The 17,578-nt window shown below is 33.9% G+C and overlaps 1 protein-coding gene across 1 annotated transcript; it reads right to left on the bottom strand.

Annotated features, from left to right (window-relative positions):
• Nucleotides 1–2,052: 2,052 nt before the first annotated feature.
• Nucleotides 2,053–17,304, bottom strand: LOC128192038 (von Willebrand factor D and EGF domain-containing protein-like). The gene is made up of 20 exons (XM_052864440.1): nucleotides 17,174–17,304; nucleotides 14,243–14,638; nucleotides 14,032–14,088; nucleotides 13,394–13,638; nucleotides 12,301–12,393; nucleotides 11,988–12,138; nucleotides 11,349–11,542; nucleotides 10,946–11,022; nucleotides 10,731–10,800; nucleotides 10,431–10,631; nucleotides 10,006–10,247; nucleotides 9,651–9,789; nucleotides 9,399–9,513; nucleotides 8,757–8,926; nucleotides 8,134–8,396; nucleotides 7,655–7,760; nucleotides 7,415–7,523; nucleotides 6,753–6,880; nucleotides 2,780–2,897; nucleotides 2,053–2,686 (listed from the first exon to the last, which is right to left on the bottom strand). The coding sequence occupies exons 1-20, from the start codon at nucleotides 17,217–17,219 to the stop codon at nucleotides 2,496–2,498; spliced, it is 3,111 nt and encodes a 1,036-aa protein (XP_052720400.1). The 5' UTR covers nucleotides 17,220–17,304; the 3' UTR covers nucleotides 2,053–2,495.
• Nucleotides 17,305–17,578: the final 274 nt, after the last annotated feature.

Raw genomic sequence — 17,578 nt, 5'->3', positions numbered from 1 at the left:
TATCAAACCAAGTTCCTATCCCTATGAACTTCCTAACATTAATGTTTATTAGTTATATTTATGTTTGAGAAAGACAAACCGTTCATAATTATTTAAATAGAAAAATATAACACTATTTCACCAGTCTGTTCAACTAGACGTGCGATAATTTGCATCTGGTACATTGTGAACAATAACGTAGCATATAATTTTTTTTAATAAACAGTTTTTGACGAATTTTTAAAGCAAAATGTTATTCGATGAGCGAATAAAAATCTGTGTGACTACAATTGTATTACGCACCCGTCCCTTCTTATAAAAAACCTTTTCTTTGTGTCTTTTTTTTTCATAATCATCAATTTGACATGTACTTTCACATCGCCCTGTTTGTTCTCCTTGACTATTCTGTAATTCTTAACTTGTAAGTAAAACTTTATTAAAAGTGTTCTTTCTCTGACGTTTGTTTCCACGTGTTCGGCATCATGCTGTCAACATGCATTTGCTATATGGGCCAATTAGCATGAACAGAATCGTTGTTGCCAATAGCTGTTGTAATACACACATATTAAAAAAGTGTCGTCGCTTAGCAATGTCATATCGGCCCTAGTCTAATATACTTTTAAGCGAGATTTGTGATAATATACATTACTACGTTAGTGAAGAGAAATAGCCAAATCGTCTTTTATGGAAATTTGAGCCCGACATTATCCTGATTACTAGTAGTCCGTGATATTTCTTATGTAGCAAGGGACATTTTCGCAAAAACGTTAACCGTCAATATTTTATTAAAAATGAGTGTAACTGTTTTTGAGGGTCTGTATCACTATGTACTATGAAAATTAGTTATTTGATTATATGTGATAATTTTATGGTAGCATGTAGTCATTTCTGTGTATTTTGCCGTAAAGCAAGTACAATGAAGCGCATTGAATTTGGTTAAAAGTTTGCGTTTGAATGGAATGTTCTAAACTTTGTATCGAACGTCAATTGTTACACAAGACACGCCCATTTCTTTTGAAACGAGGAATGTACAATTCAATGTTTTAAAGTGTACACCGTTTAATACTATAAAGATGATTTCGTAAACAACATAAAAGACATAATAACCGGGATGCAGCTTTTGTCAACATTTCCAGGGTCCAATGATAAAACAAGAAATATCTCCATTTGTACACGCACCGGATCAGATTTATGTCGATTTTAATATCCATTTATTTCTTTCAAAATGAAAATGTTCTTAGATTTATTTGCATTTCAAATATCAAACATAACCCAGTTATACATGCCAAAATGTTCTAAGATTCTTGTCAATTCGGTAACCAATAGAGAATGGCAAAAAACAGAGTGACTTGGAGTATTTTCCCACAAGGAAATTCGAAGTGCGTGCATGTTAAAACCGTCTAAAAATAAAAATATGGAAACGGTACGTCCAAGAAGGTACATATACATTGTAATTTTCCTCGTTTCAAAAGAAATTGGTGTGACTTATGTAACAATTGGCATTCAATACAAAGTTTAGAACATTCCATTCAAACGTAAAATGTTACCACTTCAATGCGCTTCATTGTAGGTCCCATAGTCTTATAAGGGAGTGTTTGGGAGACAGATACGAAACGGCGACTGTTGACAGGTGTGCTTTCTTTTCATGCGAAATGAAAGTAAACCAGACAATAAGTAAAATAGTGTCAAAATGAGATTGATGGGAGATGATGCGGTACAGACTGGGAGGGAGAGTGCAGGGAAAGAGGTTGGGAAGAGGTCTGAATGGTGCAAAATGAGTATTAATTTGGGTGAATTTTTCTTAATGTCCTTTCTTAGTTCAAAATGGTAGTTAAAGGTCATATTGGTGCAAATTATGACTTTGCCACATCACATACAGTAAAATAGGGTTACCTCCAACCCACGATTTCATGCATAAAAAGCTGTCCCCTGCTACATTGTAACTTAGGTTGCTGAAGGTTTAAAAAGGTTCGATAAACTGGTTAGAACTGGATCGTGTATATTTCAGTCCTGTCAGTTTTTATAGAGATGTGAATTACAATCATTTTTTAAGAAATAGAGGGAAACAATCTTAGTGGATGTACATAATATAATTATATTCAATACTGAAAATGAAAGACGACTGTAAACAAGTACTCGTAACATTGTGGGAGAAAACAAGTTTATATTAAAACGTAACTCAGCGTTTGAAATGAATCGATCACATGATAAGTTCCATTTACTTATATAACTGGGAAAATATTATTCCGTTTGTAACATATACAAAGCCAAACAAAAAATAATAATAAAAAGTTAAACATATTGACCATAAAATTAAAGTCTAAACGATTCTTGAGAATACAATTATTTCAGTAACGTTTTAATTTTTAAAATCAATAATTGATGAGGTAAATATATATATATATATATATATATATATATATATATATATATATATATATATATATATATATATATGAACGAACAACCAAAATTGGTTTTAATGGTTTGTGATAAATATCAACTGAAAAAAAGCGTCACTGTTGATTTGGTGACGGAAAAAGAGTTGGATATAAGCCGCACAGAGTCTTGTTATTACAGTCATAACACTGGTTACGCTGGACTTCCCCGCACTGACATCCGCCATTTTGACAACATGCGCAGTCATACGGATGGGTGTTGTACGGACAGCGACATCCGGTGAAGGTCGCCGTGTAATGGTCTATTTCTGTGGAAAGGAAATGTTAATTATTTCAGATACTTACGGGTAGATGATTTCAAAACTTTTTGAGAGAGAGAGAGAGAGAGAGAGAGAGAGAACCTTGAACAGATTTGATGAAACTCCAGTCATTTGTAGACACCGAAGGGTCACAGATTTGGTTGTCCCTGTTCTGGTCTCCACTACGATAGCATACACCATCAATGAAACAACTATCGGGCTGTTTAAGAGAGAATAATACTTTATTGTTCACATATTTTATATGTGCTTAAATTTTGTAGTATTTACATATACTTTAAACTGGCAAGTTTAGAATGACAATCACATACTCATTTAAAGAGTTAAAATACAAAAATGTTGATTACTTTCTAACAGTATTTAATTTACTAATTTACCTCAGTCATCGTATACAATACCTAACACAGGAGAGTCGACAAAGAGTATGGGGGAGTCGATTTTTCCGCTTCGGAGACAGAAGAATTTAGTTAACTCCTTTTGTAGGTATTCAAAACAAGTATTTTCAAAAAAATATACAGTGGCGTCGGAAGCAAATTGAAAGTGTGTGTGTGTGTGTGTGGAGGGGGGGGGGGCTAGACTTATAAAAAATCTTGACAAGCAAAAAAATGTCTTTGCTATGTATGAATTTGCAAAAATGTGGGGGAGGGGCTAAGGAAGACAGCGATAGTCAAACCAATAACGAATAACAGGGGGGCTTGTTATAGGTCACTGGTCAAACTTTGTGTTGATCATTGGTCCTAGTGGTCTTCTGTGTCTTTTGGTAGAACTACTATGCTTTTTCTTTCACAACAAAACACGCATTTCCTGTCGATACAATTGGAAGTGAAATGCATGCCTTGTTAATCGTTGAATTTTCTTTAGGCGCATACTGTACATTTGACTTAGCTTGTATTCTGCATTGTGTGCACAATTACATGCTTTTGTCAAGCGTATGTCCTTGTTGTGTTAACAAGACTCTCAAGGATTAAAAGATGGAACGTTTTATCTTGCCATTTAATTGTTTCTTGCATGCACAACAACCATTTGTTTACAATATAATATCGTGCAGTCTCAAAGAGAATAACATACATTTCATATTTTATAAAAGTAGTAGAAAACGCATATCAAATAATTTCAAGTTATTATAAACAAATTTTTATTATTAAGAAAAAAAAAGAAAAATTACATTTTAACAATGTATATTATTAAGTAAAAAAAGAAAATTACATTCTAAAAATGTAAACAAAAAAGCCATAACGCGTACGATTCGAACACCCGCTTTTACAGTTACATTTGTTTACAGAACTCCTCGCTTACCACTACACCACCGATTCGCTTCTTTAGATGCTATAATATAGCTGATTCTATTGTTATAAGTTTTACGTAAACGACTGGACTTAGTCATTTAAAGACCAAGCTTAAAAATTTAAAGAAGAAAACTTACTTTTTATCATAGAGTGGGTTTTCGTACCATTTTTTTTTGGAAAATTGAAAAAGAAAGACGTTAAAGTAGTCCGAGTATCGCACTACGTCATAATACGGATTTTACAATGTTGGTTCGACTTTTACAAAGCGTTTTAGATACCCGATATTGATTTTGCTCTACATCGCTGTTGTAAACAGTGCCAATAATAAGCAATTAGAACGGTAATATATGTATTCTATGAGAGATATAAATGATTAATGTTGAGAAACTCGATTCTGTTAAAGTTAAATGAAAAACGAAGTTTCTAATTAACCAGGAACTCAGGTATGCTTATATCTTCTTTGTTTTGACCCCCCCCCCCCCCGAATTTTTCTTTTTCCATTACTAAAACCGGTTTAAATTTAGAGACAGAAGCTATTTCGAATTCAATCAATCGTCAATTAATCAATGTTTAAATGATATCTAACATCTAGACAGAAAACTGTTGCAAAATGTGATGTTTACGGATTTTTTCGTCAGGGACTACCTGGTTTAGAGCTTTATCGTGAAAAGTAATCCGTCAACATATAATTTATTTTACCAAATCTTTTTTCTAAGATGTCAATCTATAGAATAAACACCATGAATTTAAGTTTGAGTCCATAAAATAGTAAAAAAAAATTACCAAACACTATACTAGCATTGCATTTTTTGTATTCTATTTTGATACATCAGGTCCATAAAGCGTACTTACTTATAAAAATTTGCGCAAAATTATTGATGAGATATGGCTTAAATAAATATTTATACTCTATTTTGTATGTTCAGTTCTAATTTTCCCAAAATTGTTAATTATTTTTAGGAACAACGGACGTCTGGCAAATTTCATAATTGTCAATAATTTTCGCATGGGGGTACACCCGTCTGAGAGGTGATAACAAACAAACTAGCATGTAAACATACATATTTTCTTTAGTATATGTATTGCTAGAATGTACATTTATCATTTAAAGCTAAGCTTTTAATGTCTGAGCCCATTTAGTGCCGAGTATAGGACTACCTTAATATGTGTTAACAGTATTCGTTCTTTAAAAAATGGTACGATGACCCACTCTATGAAAAAATATAATTTGAACATCCGATTTTTATATCATTTTGTTGCCAAATTAGCATATAACTATTTTGTTGTCTTAATATCAATTAAATGTGAAGTTACTTTTTGTGGGTTATGGCAGCACTGAATGTATATGATCACATATGTTTAATAAATATAACGAAAGAGAAATTTGCTAGAAATTAAATATTATTTTTTTTAATGAACCTATGTGGATTTTTGCCTCGGCTTATTCCCCCAGATTCTTTTAAAGTCATTTACAAGTATTACATTGTATTATTTTCCAACAAACGAGTAGATGAGAGAGAGAGAGAGAGAGAGAGAGAGGTTCCAGTGTCTTTGTCTACGATAACACCATGAATCGATTTTGTAATGCATAGTGCAATACATTTCATAAATGAATATTTTTAACAAGGCCCAAATGGCCACATTGAGTAACATTGGCCGTAGCTTTAAATAAGCTTTTGGCAGCGTTAGGAATTAAGGACAGGCTATTCAGTCTTAGACACAAGACTGATCTTAGAGAATTATAGATTTATTCTAATCTATTTTCACCAATAATACCCTTTAAATTCTTTAAAAATGGCTCTACACTTGAACACATTTGAAAGCCCTTCCCCAAAAGATGTTCCGTGCCAAGTTTGGTTAAAATTAGACAGGTATTTCTGGAGAAGAAGAATTTAAAAACACACAACCCTATTGTCTTCTCTAATTATCTTATCCAGGACAAAGATCTAGCCTTTTACTTTAACACTCTTCTACCAAGTTTAAATTAAATCAGCTCAATGGCTCTGGAGAAGAAACCTTTTTAAACACACAACATTAATTCTCATAAAATTATCTCCTCTTTGAAGAAGAAATGACCCTTTTTAAAAATAAATTTGGAAGCCTTTCCCCAAGGATGCTATGTGCCAAGGTTGGCAGAATTTGGTCCAGCTGTTCTAGAGAAAAGGGTGTTTAAAACATTCAATCCTTTATTAACTCTTTAAAAGGTTTACTTAATATTATCTTCCCACTGAAGAGGATCTGGCCCTTAACTTGAACAAATTTGCATGCTCTTCCTCCAAGGATGCTTTGCACCAAATTTGATTGAAATTGGCCCAGTGGTTCTGTAGAAGATGATTTTGAAAACACCCAACACTATTTTCACTTTTAAAAAAATCTCTTCCCTTTGAAGAAGAAATGACTCATCATTTGAAAAAAAATTGAGATCCCTTTCTACAAGGATGCTTTGTGTCAAGTTTTAAATGGTTCTGAAAAAGATGAAAATGTGAAAAGTTTACAACAACGACAACACCAACAACGACAGAAAACGGACAAAATTTGATCAGAAAAAGGTCACTTTCAAGGACTTTTGGTTCAGATGAGCTTACAATTGCTGAAAATTATAATTCAAGTGATAAAGAATCATTCTTTGAAAAAATACGATGGACCATATTCGAATATATCATACAGTAACAGTCCTTCAAGCATTATTGTATATGATTACTTTCGACCGTATTTGATTACCTTATAGTACTAAGATGGTATGTCTATTAAAAAATGTGTTTATCCCATACCTTTTGTGTACACACCCCAGAAGCTGTACACGTGGTACAGTAACCATCAGACACAATAAACAGTGCATCCTGGCTGTAATGTTGACCGTCTGAAGTTATGGAGATTTTAAAGCCTATTTTGCTTAGACCTACAAATATAATTAGATAAGACATGATTTACGTGTATGTAACCATCAATTGTACACGTTTGTCAAAATGTGCTCTTAAAAATTATATTAAATTTGGTTTTAATCAAATAAAGATTTTAAAATTATTTCATCTAAAAAACAAAACTTATTTGGCGTCTTCCTTTTTCTCTTAACGCCAATACATGCCACAGAACTAATTAAGTACATGCATCACTTATCTTTAAAACAAGTTTTTTTTACTTGTTCTCGAGTAATACAGATATTATAAACTTATTTGATTTTTAAAGACGTAATACAGATTACGGTAAACCTGTTTTAACATAAACACACATACATGTAGTTTAAAACAAATTTAAAAAGATTCGATTATTTCTCCAATCGGGTCTGGAATATTCGACTGAGCATTCGAGATTAAAATGGTCAAATTTACTTTAACAGTCGCCTTTTGAAAGACTAATAAACCACCGCGAATACATTATGTCTTATTAAGACATTGCGTAAAATGAAAACAATTAGTAAAAAAATAAAAACAACCTTTCATAACATTGTGTTCCGGAATTGGACATTGCACTTCTAAGAAACTCAGAAATTCTGCTTTATACGTCACAGAAATACCAGAAGCAACTGGGACGCCATCTGAGAGCTAAACACAAAACCGAAATTACAGTTATTACACACATTATTTATTTATTCGTCATATTTCATTCACGTGTTGTTTTCTTTTGATTCATTTTGCAAGTTATATTACGTCAACATTATTGGGGAAACAATTACATTGAGGGGTGTAATTCTACAAGCTAAAAGGGAGGAATCCATGATGTTGTCAACAATAACATTGGCCTGGCGACAAGGACGCTTTCTGATATCGCAATGTCCATCCCTGCAATAAATCCGGGTCACAATGAACGTTCATGGTAAACAATTAGGTACAACCATACCACCTTATTTTTGCAGAAATGTTCAACAAAATGTCTAATCTAGCATCACAACTTCAAATGAACGATAATGATTCACATATACTAACTTAACTATGAATAATGGATAAGATTATGATTAAAAAACAGTTTCATCAGCCTTTTTAAAAAGAAAACCTTACACCCCACTTCCTTTTAAAAATTATTATAATGTTTTTAAGATTGATGTAACAAGAACATCTGCTTGTCGATTTGAATGACATTTAAGAGTTCTAAAGTCACCTTTAGTTTACAATTAACACCACCAAGAACGATAACAAAAACACACTACAACCTTACCCCCTTATTCTATGAATGGTTGGCGCAACACCTATTTTGATCGAGCAATCAGCTGAAGTGAAGCCATGGTCACAGTGGCACGTGGTACCGATACACCTCCCATGTTTGGAGCATTGGTTGGGACAGGTCATGATTGACGAACTCACGACTGGGTTTCCATTAACATACTCAATATTTCTAGGATCCTTTGCCAGCTCGTTGTAACAGATACTATCAAAAGCATTCATGTGGGCTAGCTCGAAGGTTTCTACACTATCAGAGTACTGTTAAAAGAAATATTATTATATTTTCTCAGTTTGATTTTCTTGACATTTTTCAATTTCTTGGCCGCGAACTTGTGTCAACAAAGACATTGAAGACCTTCAGATTAAACGAATGGTTGGCACTTTAATGACTTTTAAGAATACAGTGGGCTTATTATTCGTAATATTATGCATGTATTTGAGACAGCTAGATATTAGAAAGATACGCTATTCATTTTGCATTTCTTCATGCGAATGTCTAATTTAAAGCAGGAAGCACCAACTACAAAACCAGAAACCTGTTATAACGGCTAAACAGTACACTTATACACAGCATTGCTACATGTTACTGACATTCCATTGTTTTAACTTTTAAATTACTTTTATGTCTTCAACACAACCATCCACTATATTTGAAAGGATTGTTGTGTGTTGGCAATGAGAATGGAGCGAGGATTTGGCAATACTTCTGGAACAAGCAGTTCTTGCTTGATGTTCTGTTATTCCAGAGGGAGTCGGAAACATCGCTTCTGCATTTCTCTTCAGTCTCTCTGTTTATGGAAAACCGTTTTAAATTAAGTATTTAAATACATGTATTTGTCCATATCTTATTTTAACATTTGCGTAAACAGAGAGGAAATATGAATTGAGACTGCTTCGGTGGTTAAGAATTTTCATACACATGTAGATTCACAGACTTCCCTTTAGGACATACATCCTGTACTAGTAAGAACCAAAATCCAACATACTATGGTTTCATTAATATTCAAGGGTATCAATTTTCGTGGATGAAGTGGAAATCACATTTCAAGGATAGGTAAATTCGTGGCCAATGACCCTATCAATACAAAATGTTAATAGAAATTGCACTTCGATGAACATTTAATTTCGTGGATCAACTAAACAACGAAATCCACGAAAATTGGTATTCAACGAATATTGATGAAACCACTGTACCTTGATAATAAAAAAAGAAAAAGAATTGCAATGATATAAGAGAGTGAAAAAATATCTCGTATATACTTGCTGCCACCCTTGGATCTACAGGAATATCCCTGTCAGGATAGTGGTCTGTGTAGGCATGGGCTGATCGACGAGGATGTTTGTTTTTATCACTTATAATTGATCCGTCCCTTGGCTAAAATCGTGTGAAGAAAGCAAGAACAAATTATCGAAATCAAAATCTATGGAAAATGCAATCATATTTCTCACGAATATATTTTTTTTCTTCTAAAATTTGGTTATATTTTAGACTTTGTGACCTTTCTAACTAACCTTGCTAGGGTTGATGGCACCTTTGCCTATTTTTGTACAATCGACACGTCCTTGCTTGCAGGAACAATATTCAAATTTGGGAGCTAGATGTTGTTCATACTTAGGGACTTGGTGAAACATACTTGTATTAGCTGGTAGCCTATAAATGTTACAAACTAGAGTAAAAATGGAGAAAAAAAACATTAGCATAATGTTAACATGGGTTCAGGGCTTTTCAAGGTTTCAGGCTTGTTTTCTAATTTGATTTTGGGCTAGAAGATTGTAACAAGATATGGGGAATAAAGGCAAATCTACATGTAGTTACAGCTCTCTCTTAATTTCCACAGAAAAACAACACAAAAAGAAACAAACGAACATCCAACTTTTGGAGAAGTTTGCAACGGACGATGATTGGTATTGAATATTGTCTCCTCCGATGAAATCATCCGAACTATCCCCATTCCAATTCCCACAAAGACCCTCACTCGAACCAAAATCGTCTGGGGGAGCCTGGACATCTATATTCATATAGGGCGAGTATTCTGTTGTATGATGGCGTGCACCGTTATATGCATGAGAGGCATCCACCTTTATTCTAGCTCCGGATGGGAAATTGATCTATTCAATGACACCAAAAAAATATATTTAATAAAACCAAATATTAAAAAAAAAACCCAAAACAACAAAAAAATCCGATATCATGTATGTTGACTTATTTTGTTTTTTACAATGTAAGAATTGTATACAATAAAAATAAAATTTGGACAAAATCGTTAATATGTCCCTTTAAAAAAACCTTACGTAAAATATTTTCCCAGTTTCATTTCTGCTGACGGTGGTTCCCTCCAAAGGATGTCCGGATGGGTAGGAAACAGTTGGAGCCTCGACAACATCTTTTCTTTTTTCGCACATGTCAATTTCAATGACATCGTTTCCTTCTCTTGCAATAACTGCGCAGGCGCAGGGGTGATAGCTTCCACAAGGCCATGTCCTGATTTGAACCTTAAAACAATTGTTGTGATAATTATTCATTTTGATGTTAGGTAATGTTGCATGATGAGCTACATATAAACAACTTTTAACCTACCACGTATTCTTTACCTCAAAAGGTCTCTTTTGGTTTTTAGATTTGTACATTACCATGTCACCAACTTCATAGACGTTGTAATTTCTGATATAGACAAACAATTGTTAGCCACTGATAAAAATACTGTGCCAATCAATATAGCCAATCAATAAAAAAAATTGATATTTCTTGGTTTGAATACTTTTTTTGAGAAACATAATGATATATAATGATGTGGAACTTTACTCACTTTTTGTAATCAAAACCGGTAAAATGTGGATCTCCCCACAGAAGACAATGACCGTGATCCTTGTCCGTTGTGCCAATCTGAAAAAGAAATAACCCTTCAAAGCACATGGGGAATTTAAATATAGAAAAAACATTTATTTTGATTAAGAAAAATGTTCATCGTAAAGTAGCACCTCATGATTTTGACGACAGCTCTACATCATAATATTTAATAGAAAACTACTAAAGAAAGATTCTGCATAGTTCTGCATTGAATATAGGCAGAAACATAAAATCCTGAAAAATAATAGTTTGTAATGTGTGTTTTAACTCCTGACGAATATTAAAGTCATATAAAGGTTGCAGAAAAATTAGGGGATGTTTATCTAAAGATAGAATTTTTAAAACAAAAGAATAATTCATACCATTATAGGGTTTGGTGTATAGTTGTTCCACATCTCATTATTAAATAGCATTCTGATTGGTTGGAATGCAATTTCCTGAACAAAGTTATTATCTTTGATAAAATCCCGTGTGGCTTTAACCTTGAAGGATGTCTTATATGTACCTGTAGCATTATCCAACCTGAGGTAATAGTGACAGTCGGACAGAGAAATATCTGTAAAACAAACAAATTAAAGTTATTTTTTACAAAATGACTAAAAAATCTCCGAAACAGATTGTTGAAAATAGAAAAAATCCTAATTTCCATGTACGACAGGCATCTGTTAAATGCCAACATCTAAATTACTACCATTAATTAGCTGTTAATGGTGTCCTGCAAACTGCACACTGCTTTCTTAGTGCAGGTTAAAACGAAATAGAGTAAAAGTAGCTCACTTAAAACCAGCCTCTTCTTAGAGAAAAATCTCGTATCTTTAATTTCGTATGCCAAGTAAAGGCGGTTTACGTTTACTTAGCCAACATACAAGGAAGCTGTTTGCAGCGGTAGTAAGCTACAGAATTAGAAGCTGACATCCGACAGAGCTGGTTGTCGCATATAAAAATTCCATAAATAATTGCTGGTAAATAGCCTGTTGTAAAAAAGAAATCGAAGAAAGTACCCGTAGAACTATTCAGAGCAGCAAGTTTGACTGGCAGATTGCATTCAGAAGGAGCATACATGTCTTTACAAAGTAGTGGTATGGTGGATTCTAACGTGACTGTTCTCTCTGGCCCACCTTCATCTAGATTGATTTTGCCAAAAGGGGTAACCTATTGAAAAGTCACTCACGAATTGACAGATGCAGTAATGACAAATTTACTCTTACTTTCTCCATTTCTTCTATGAAATGAGTATTGAATGATTTAGAATGGCAAAATTCGTAAACCAACACTGATTTTGACGCACTGATAAATATATTCAGAGTCATTTACCCTAATGCCTGCCCAATATCCTCTACTGGTAAGAGCAATACTCATCACACCCTTCCCTTTCGATGGGTGGAAGGACCGGACACTGCACTTCAACTATACAAATAACAGGAGAAAACACCTATGAATTTATCGGTCCGAATCTTCGAGTAAGTTTTACATAAATTACAGTACAGCGTGTATCAATGATTGTTTTATTGTAATTGATCTGTATTAGACAATTTAGACATGTCCTCCATATCATCTCGAGCAAATTTTTTCCCAAAGTATAGAACAATAAATAATAAATTCGTATTTATAAAGATTAATTTGGACTCGAATACATTTTATTAAAAACAAAGGGCTTCATTAAAATTGCAAAGGGTGTGGGTTGTCGCCATCGGTCAATCTGTTCTAAAGTTATATGTGGCGTATTGTTCGTGAATAACAATAATAACATCTGATTATTTGCTTCATTACTTAACTAACAACTTAATTAACAATTTTTATCGTTCTACATTAATGAGTATCGGAATTAGAATGATTCGAGTATCATCTGGGTATATCCCTCTAACTATTTTTAGAATCGGTAGGACAACAAAGTAGTGCCTTTAAGCAAAATAGTCCCTCTACTTTCACTTTTTTAGTGGACTATACCCATATGATATAGGAATTATCCAATTGAAGACATGAAAAACGTGATTCTAATTTGTAAACAAACTGTTCTTTCATCGTGTTGCGCAGTAGCGTTATAAATGGCGGATCACATTAATATTCATCAGACGTGCATTAAAGTTTAGAGATAAATAACTAAAGACAGAATATGCTTTATGGGCCTAGATTTTGTAAAGCGTCTCATAATAAAAATCATGATGTATATTTTTACTCAAACTCATGTCAAAAATTTTACTCCAAATACGCCACGTAAACCTTTAAATGAAATAGCATTTGAGCATTACCATGAAACATTGTTCCGTATACTTCAAGAAAGTCTCGTTGAAATGAAAATAAACAATATGTCGGCGAAAATCTAAAGACTCCTCAATTGATCAAAATGGTTAATATTAAAGTAAGAACTTTTTCACAAAAAATGGCGATTTGAAGAAATGATACCAACTTCTTTTCCTAAATTTCCTTTCAGTTTTGCGGCGTTTAAATAAGCGATTCTGGAATCCCCTAATAATGTTGTCTGCAGAGGTTGGCCAGTACTGTTCAACTCCTGACCGTCCACAGTCCAAGTTACTACAAATCCAACGTCTGGTTGTCCGAGAGGGTAGTCAATTTTGCACGAAAATCGAACCTCTGTTAACGTTACTTCCGGTTTGGAAAGAACGGGCGTTGACGTTAATTTTGGATAGTGATCTAGATAAATGAAACAGAGTGTAAAAACACAGAGGCTCGTGGGCTATAGTGGGCACAACATTAAGTATAGCAGAGTTCTGTGAATTTTGGGTTATAATAACCAAGGAAGCATCGTTTAATAATAATGGATAAGGCAACAGAACAGGGTGGTAATCAATTGATAATTTTACTTTTAAAAAAGCATAATATAATTTATATAATGAACAATAGACTGTCCTTTTTTAATCATCTAACCATCCGATGACTTCCGTCCCCAATGAAACACGTTGTGATTTAAAGTAAATCATTTATTAAAAGATGGTAAATAAAATATCAAAATACTCGTAATGACCATTGAATTCTCTGTCTGTCTGTCTGTCTGTCTCTCTCTCTCTCTCTCTCTCTCTCTCTTACCTGGGCAATTTCCCCCAGTTGCTACCTGTCCTCCAAGATCGCAAACCCTCTTATTTCCTTAAAAGTTAAATTATGAAACACAGTATTTATTTTTGTATGCATAGAAGCAAATTTACGAAATTACTTCCCAACTAAAATTTGCGAATAGGTCAATCCATGTACTTGACCCCAATATATATTTTTTAAAATGGTTTAATGGAATACTAAATACCTGCGCAGTAAGCCATGGAACATGCTGGGACAGTTTGGAGATTATACACATAAAATGTACCACAGTTCTTCACCTGAATGTCTAGTGAAAAGTCGCAACAAGTTTGGCTTGTGCTGCCATGGATATTGGAGCAAGCTTTTCTCGGAACAATTCCATCGGCCAGGGAAGGGTGTGTGCCTTGCATCCACAGTGGGTAGTGGGTCCCACAGTGATACTGGGTCACGCATGACGTCGGCATCTCGTCATTATTGTTGAACACGTACCATCCTGCTCGTAATCCGTCATCACATAGAAGGCGATCCGTCGGTTCCGGCTGGAACTGGGTGCTCCGATGGAGCTCACCGATCAATTGATGATTACCTTGAGCGCAAGGATCTTTAGCATGTACTGCAATCACTACAAAGTCAGGTGGGATAAATAGGACATGTGTGCATATTAAAAGATAATAACTTAATGATATTTTGTGCAATAAAATAATCAATATTAAAATGATGACTCATTGTTTTGAGCACCAGCCAAAAGATGTCTATAAACACCTAGGCTTTTTAAGTCACCTGAGTAAACTCAGGTGACCTATAGCTATTGCTAATAGTTTTCGTCCGTCGTCGTGCGTTAACAATTTTACATTTTTTAACTTCTTAAAAACTACAAGGCTGGTTGTTACTATTTTTGGTGTAATGCACGATTATGATTTCCTTGAGGCCTCCTACTTAAATTGTGAAATTCATGACCCCTATATCAGGGGTTCAGGCTCTAGGGTGGGGCCAATATGGCCATGTAGTAAAAATATATTAAATTTTAGAAAATCTTCTTCTCTACTACCATATAAATTTGTTTAAAACTAAATGCATGATTATGATGTCCATGAGGCCTTTTACTTAAATTGTGAAATTCATGACCCCTGTGTCAGGGGTTCAGGCTCTAGGGTGGGGCCAATATGGCCATATAGTAAAAATGAAATAAATCTTTGAAAATCTTCTTTTCTACTCCAATATATATTTGTTAAAAACAAAATGCCTGGTGATGATGTTCATGAAGCCCTCTACCAAAATTGTGAAATTCATGACCCCTTTGTTAGGGGTTCAGGCTCTACGGTGGGGCCAATATGGCCACATAGTAAAAATGTTTTAAATCTTAAAAAATTTTCTTCTCTACTCCCACACATGTGGGCAAAAAAGCTGAATACATGGTTATGATGTCTACTAACTCCTCTACCTAAATTGTGAAAATCATCGCCCCTGGGTCAGGGGTTCAGGACATGAGAAGGGGGGGGGGGGCAATATGGCAATATAGTGTTAATACATATAATGTTTAAATATGTTCTCTATTCTCACACACCTGTATAAAAAACTGACTTATAATTATGTTTACCAGGAAGTCCTCTACTGAAATTTTAATTTTCATGTCCCCTGGAGTATGGGTTTTGACTCTAGGGCAGGGCCAAAATGAATGTATAAGTGTTAATGCATATAATGTTAAAAATTATCTTCTTTACTCCCACACACCTGAAAGGAAAACTGAATTCATTATTTTGTATACCAGATCTTTAAGTTTTTCGCCAAAAATATAGGTTTCACAGTTCTTTTTTAAAGATTTCAGGCAGGGAGGTGGTTGTCATTACAAATTTATAATTTTTCTACTCCAGAATGAAACCTAATTAATTAATTAAAATGCAAATGCATATATGAGACTCCTCGACAAGGTTGTGTATGGGTCATATGCTTCTCAGGTGACTGTTAAGGCCAACTGGCCTCTTGTTTAAGTTGAGGTTTGATATAAAAAAAAAACAACTTTGATTTGTTTCCTCCGTATGTGTTAAATTGTATTCAAATCAACTTTAATGTTGGAAATTTGATTTTGTATTATTTCATATTCGGTATTTAATTGAAATTATGATCAACGATTAAAACCAATAGGCCTTTGCACCATATGCATTTTAAACACATACTAAGTTCTAGAGCTACATTAGTCTATGAAATGTGATTTGCAACCATATATAATTTGAATTGAAAGTTGTATCCTGTGCAATGGATTACTGTACTCTTGTTAAAAATGATCACACGTTCTATCGTCCAAAATTCGAATTGGTCAGAGTACTAGTGCATTGTTCGCAACATTTTCTTCCTTAGATTTGAGCACGCATATTCCAGGTAACAAACGTTACACATATCCAAGGACGCTAGCGAAAAAGGATTAAGTAAAACAACAATTGACACCCGTTATGAAAATACAACACAATCTTATTTCAAGAAAGCAGTTCGAATTCATTAGCATATATGATATGCAATTAAAACATATGTACATGTCTGTGAATTTATTCTTGACCTGTCGTGAAATTTTGGCCTATCTGTGAATCCATACATTACTACGGTAGCATCCTAATGGTAAACTATAAATTACGTGTCTTCCGGAGAAGGATGTTTTTTGGTCTCAATTTGTCTTGTAACTACATATATTTACATTTTCCAGTGTCTTTACCTGTGATAACACTACGTATCGATTTTGTACTATATAACCCATAATACAAATGACGCCAAATTGAGGCACCAACGGGGTTTGCTTATTTATATTTAAATATTTAATCATGCGATGGCTTAAAATTATATAAATATAAGTAATAAGGAATCATTCTTTGAATATTATGAGGTGATAATTTCGATCGGGGCATGATCAAATCTATCATAAAGCCCTTCGGGCTTTATTGGATTTGATCACGCCCCGACCGAAATTATCACCTCATAATACTCAAAGAATGATTTCTTATAAATCGAGTATGAGGTTGTTAATATAGATGTAGATTGAGACGCTACTAACAATAGTTAGATATGCAAATGTATTGTTCTTGAATAACAAAGTATGAAGAAGTATGTCATCTATAACAAATAACCTACCTCTATGGTTCCTTTACCATAAACAAATAGTTGGACTTACCGAGACAGCTGCTCAATGCTAGTAATGGCAAATGACGAGTGCCCATTCTTGTAGTTTCAAGTTTTTAATTTATGGTCGAAGTTTTGTCTTTATATATACCACTAAGCCATTTCTTCCTTTTTAGATAAGCATTTGGCAGCATTTGAAACTTTCCCGTCGAAGCTATATACAGCTCCGAGACAGTGCAATATATCTCAAAGGATCAAGGACCTAGAGCATGCGTTCTAGTTTTAAGATTTATTTTCGTGTTCTAAACCAGTTTATACGAGCATATATACTTAAGCCATAAAATATGTCTCCAAAGATCAAGGATTTAGACCAGGAGTTTTAATTTTTGGATTCTTTTTCGCTCCTGTGACCTTTTTCGAGTAAAAAATGATAGTTTGTGAATGAAATTATCTTGGA

The sequence above is a fragment of the Crassostrea angulata genome, chromosome 7 (assembly GCF_025612915.1).
Source record: "Crassostrea angulata isolate pt1a10 chromosome 7, ASM2561291v2, whole genome shotgun sequence".
NCBI lineage: Eukaryota > Metazoa > Mollusca > Bivalvia > Ostreida > Ostreidae > Magallana > Magallana angulata.
This window is presented reverse-complemented; position numbering and strand designations above follow the sequence as displayed.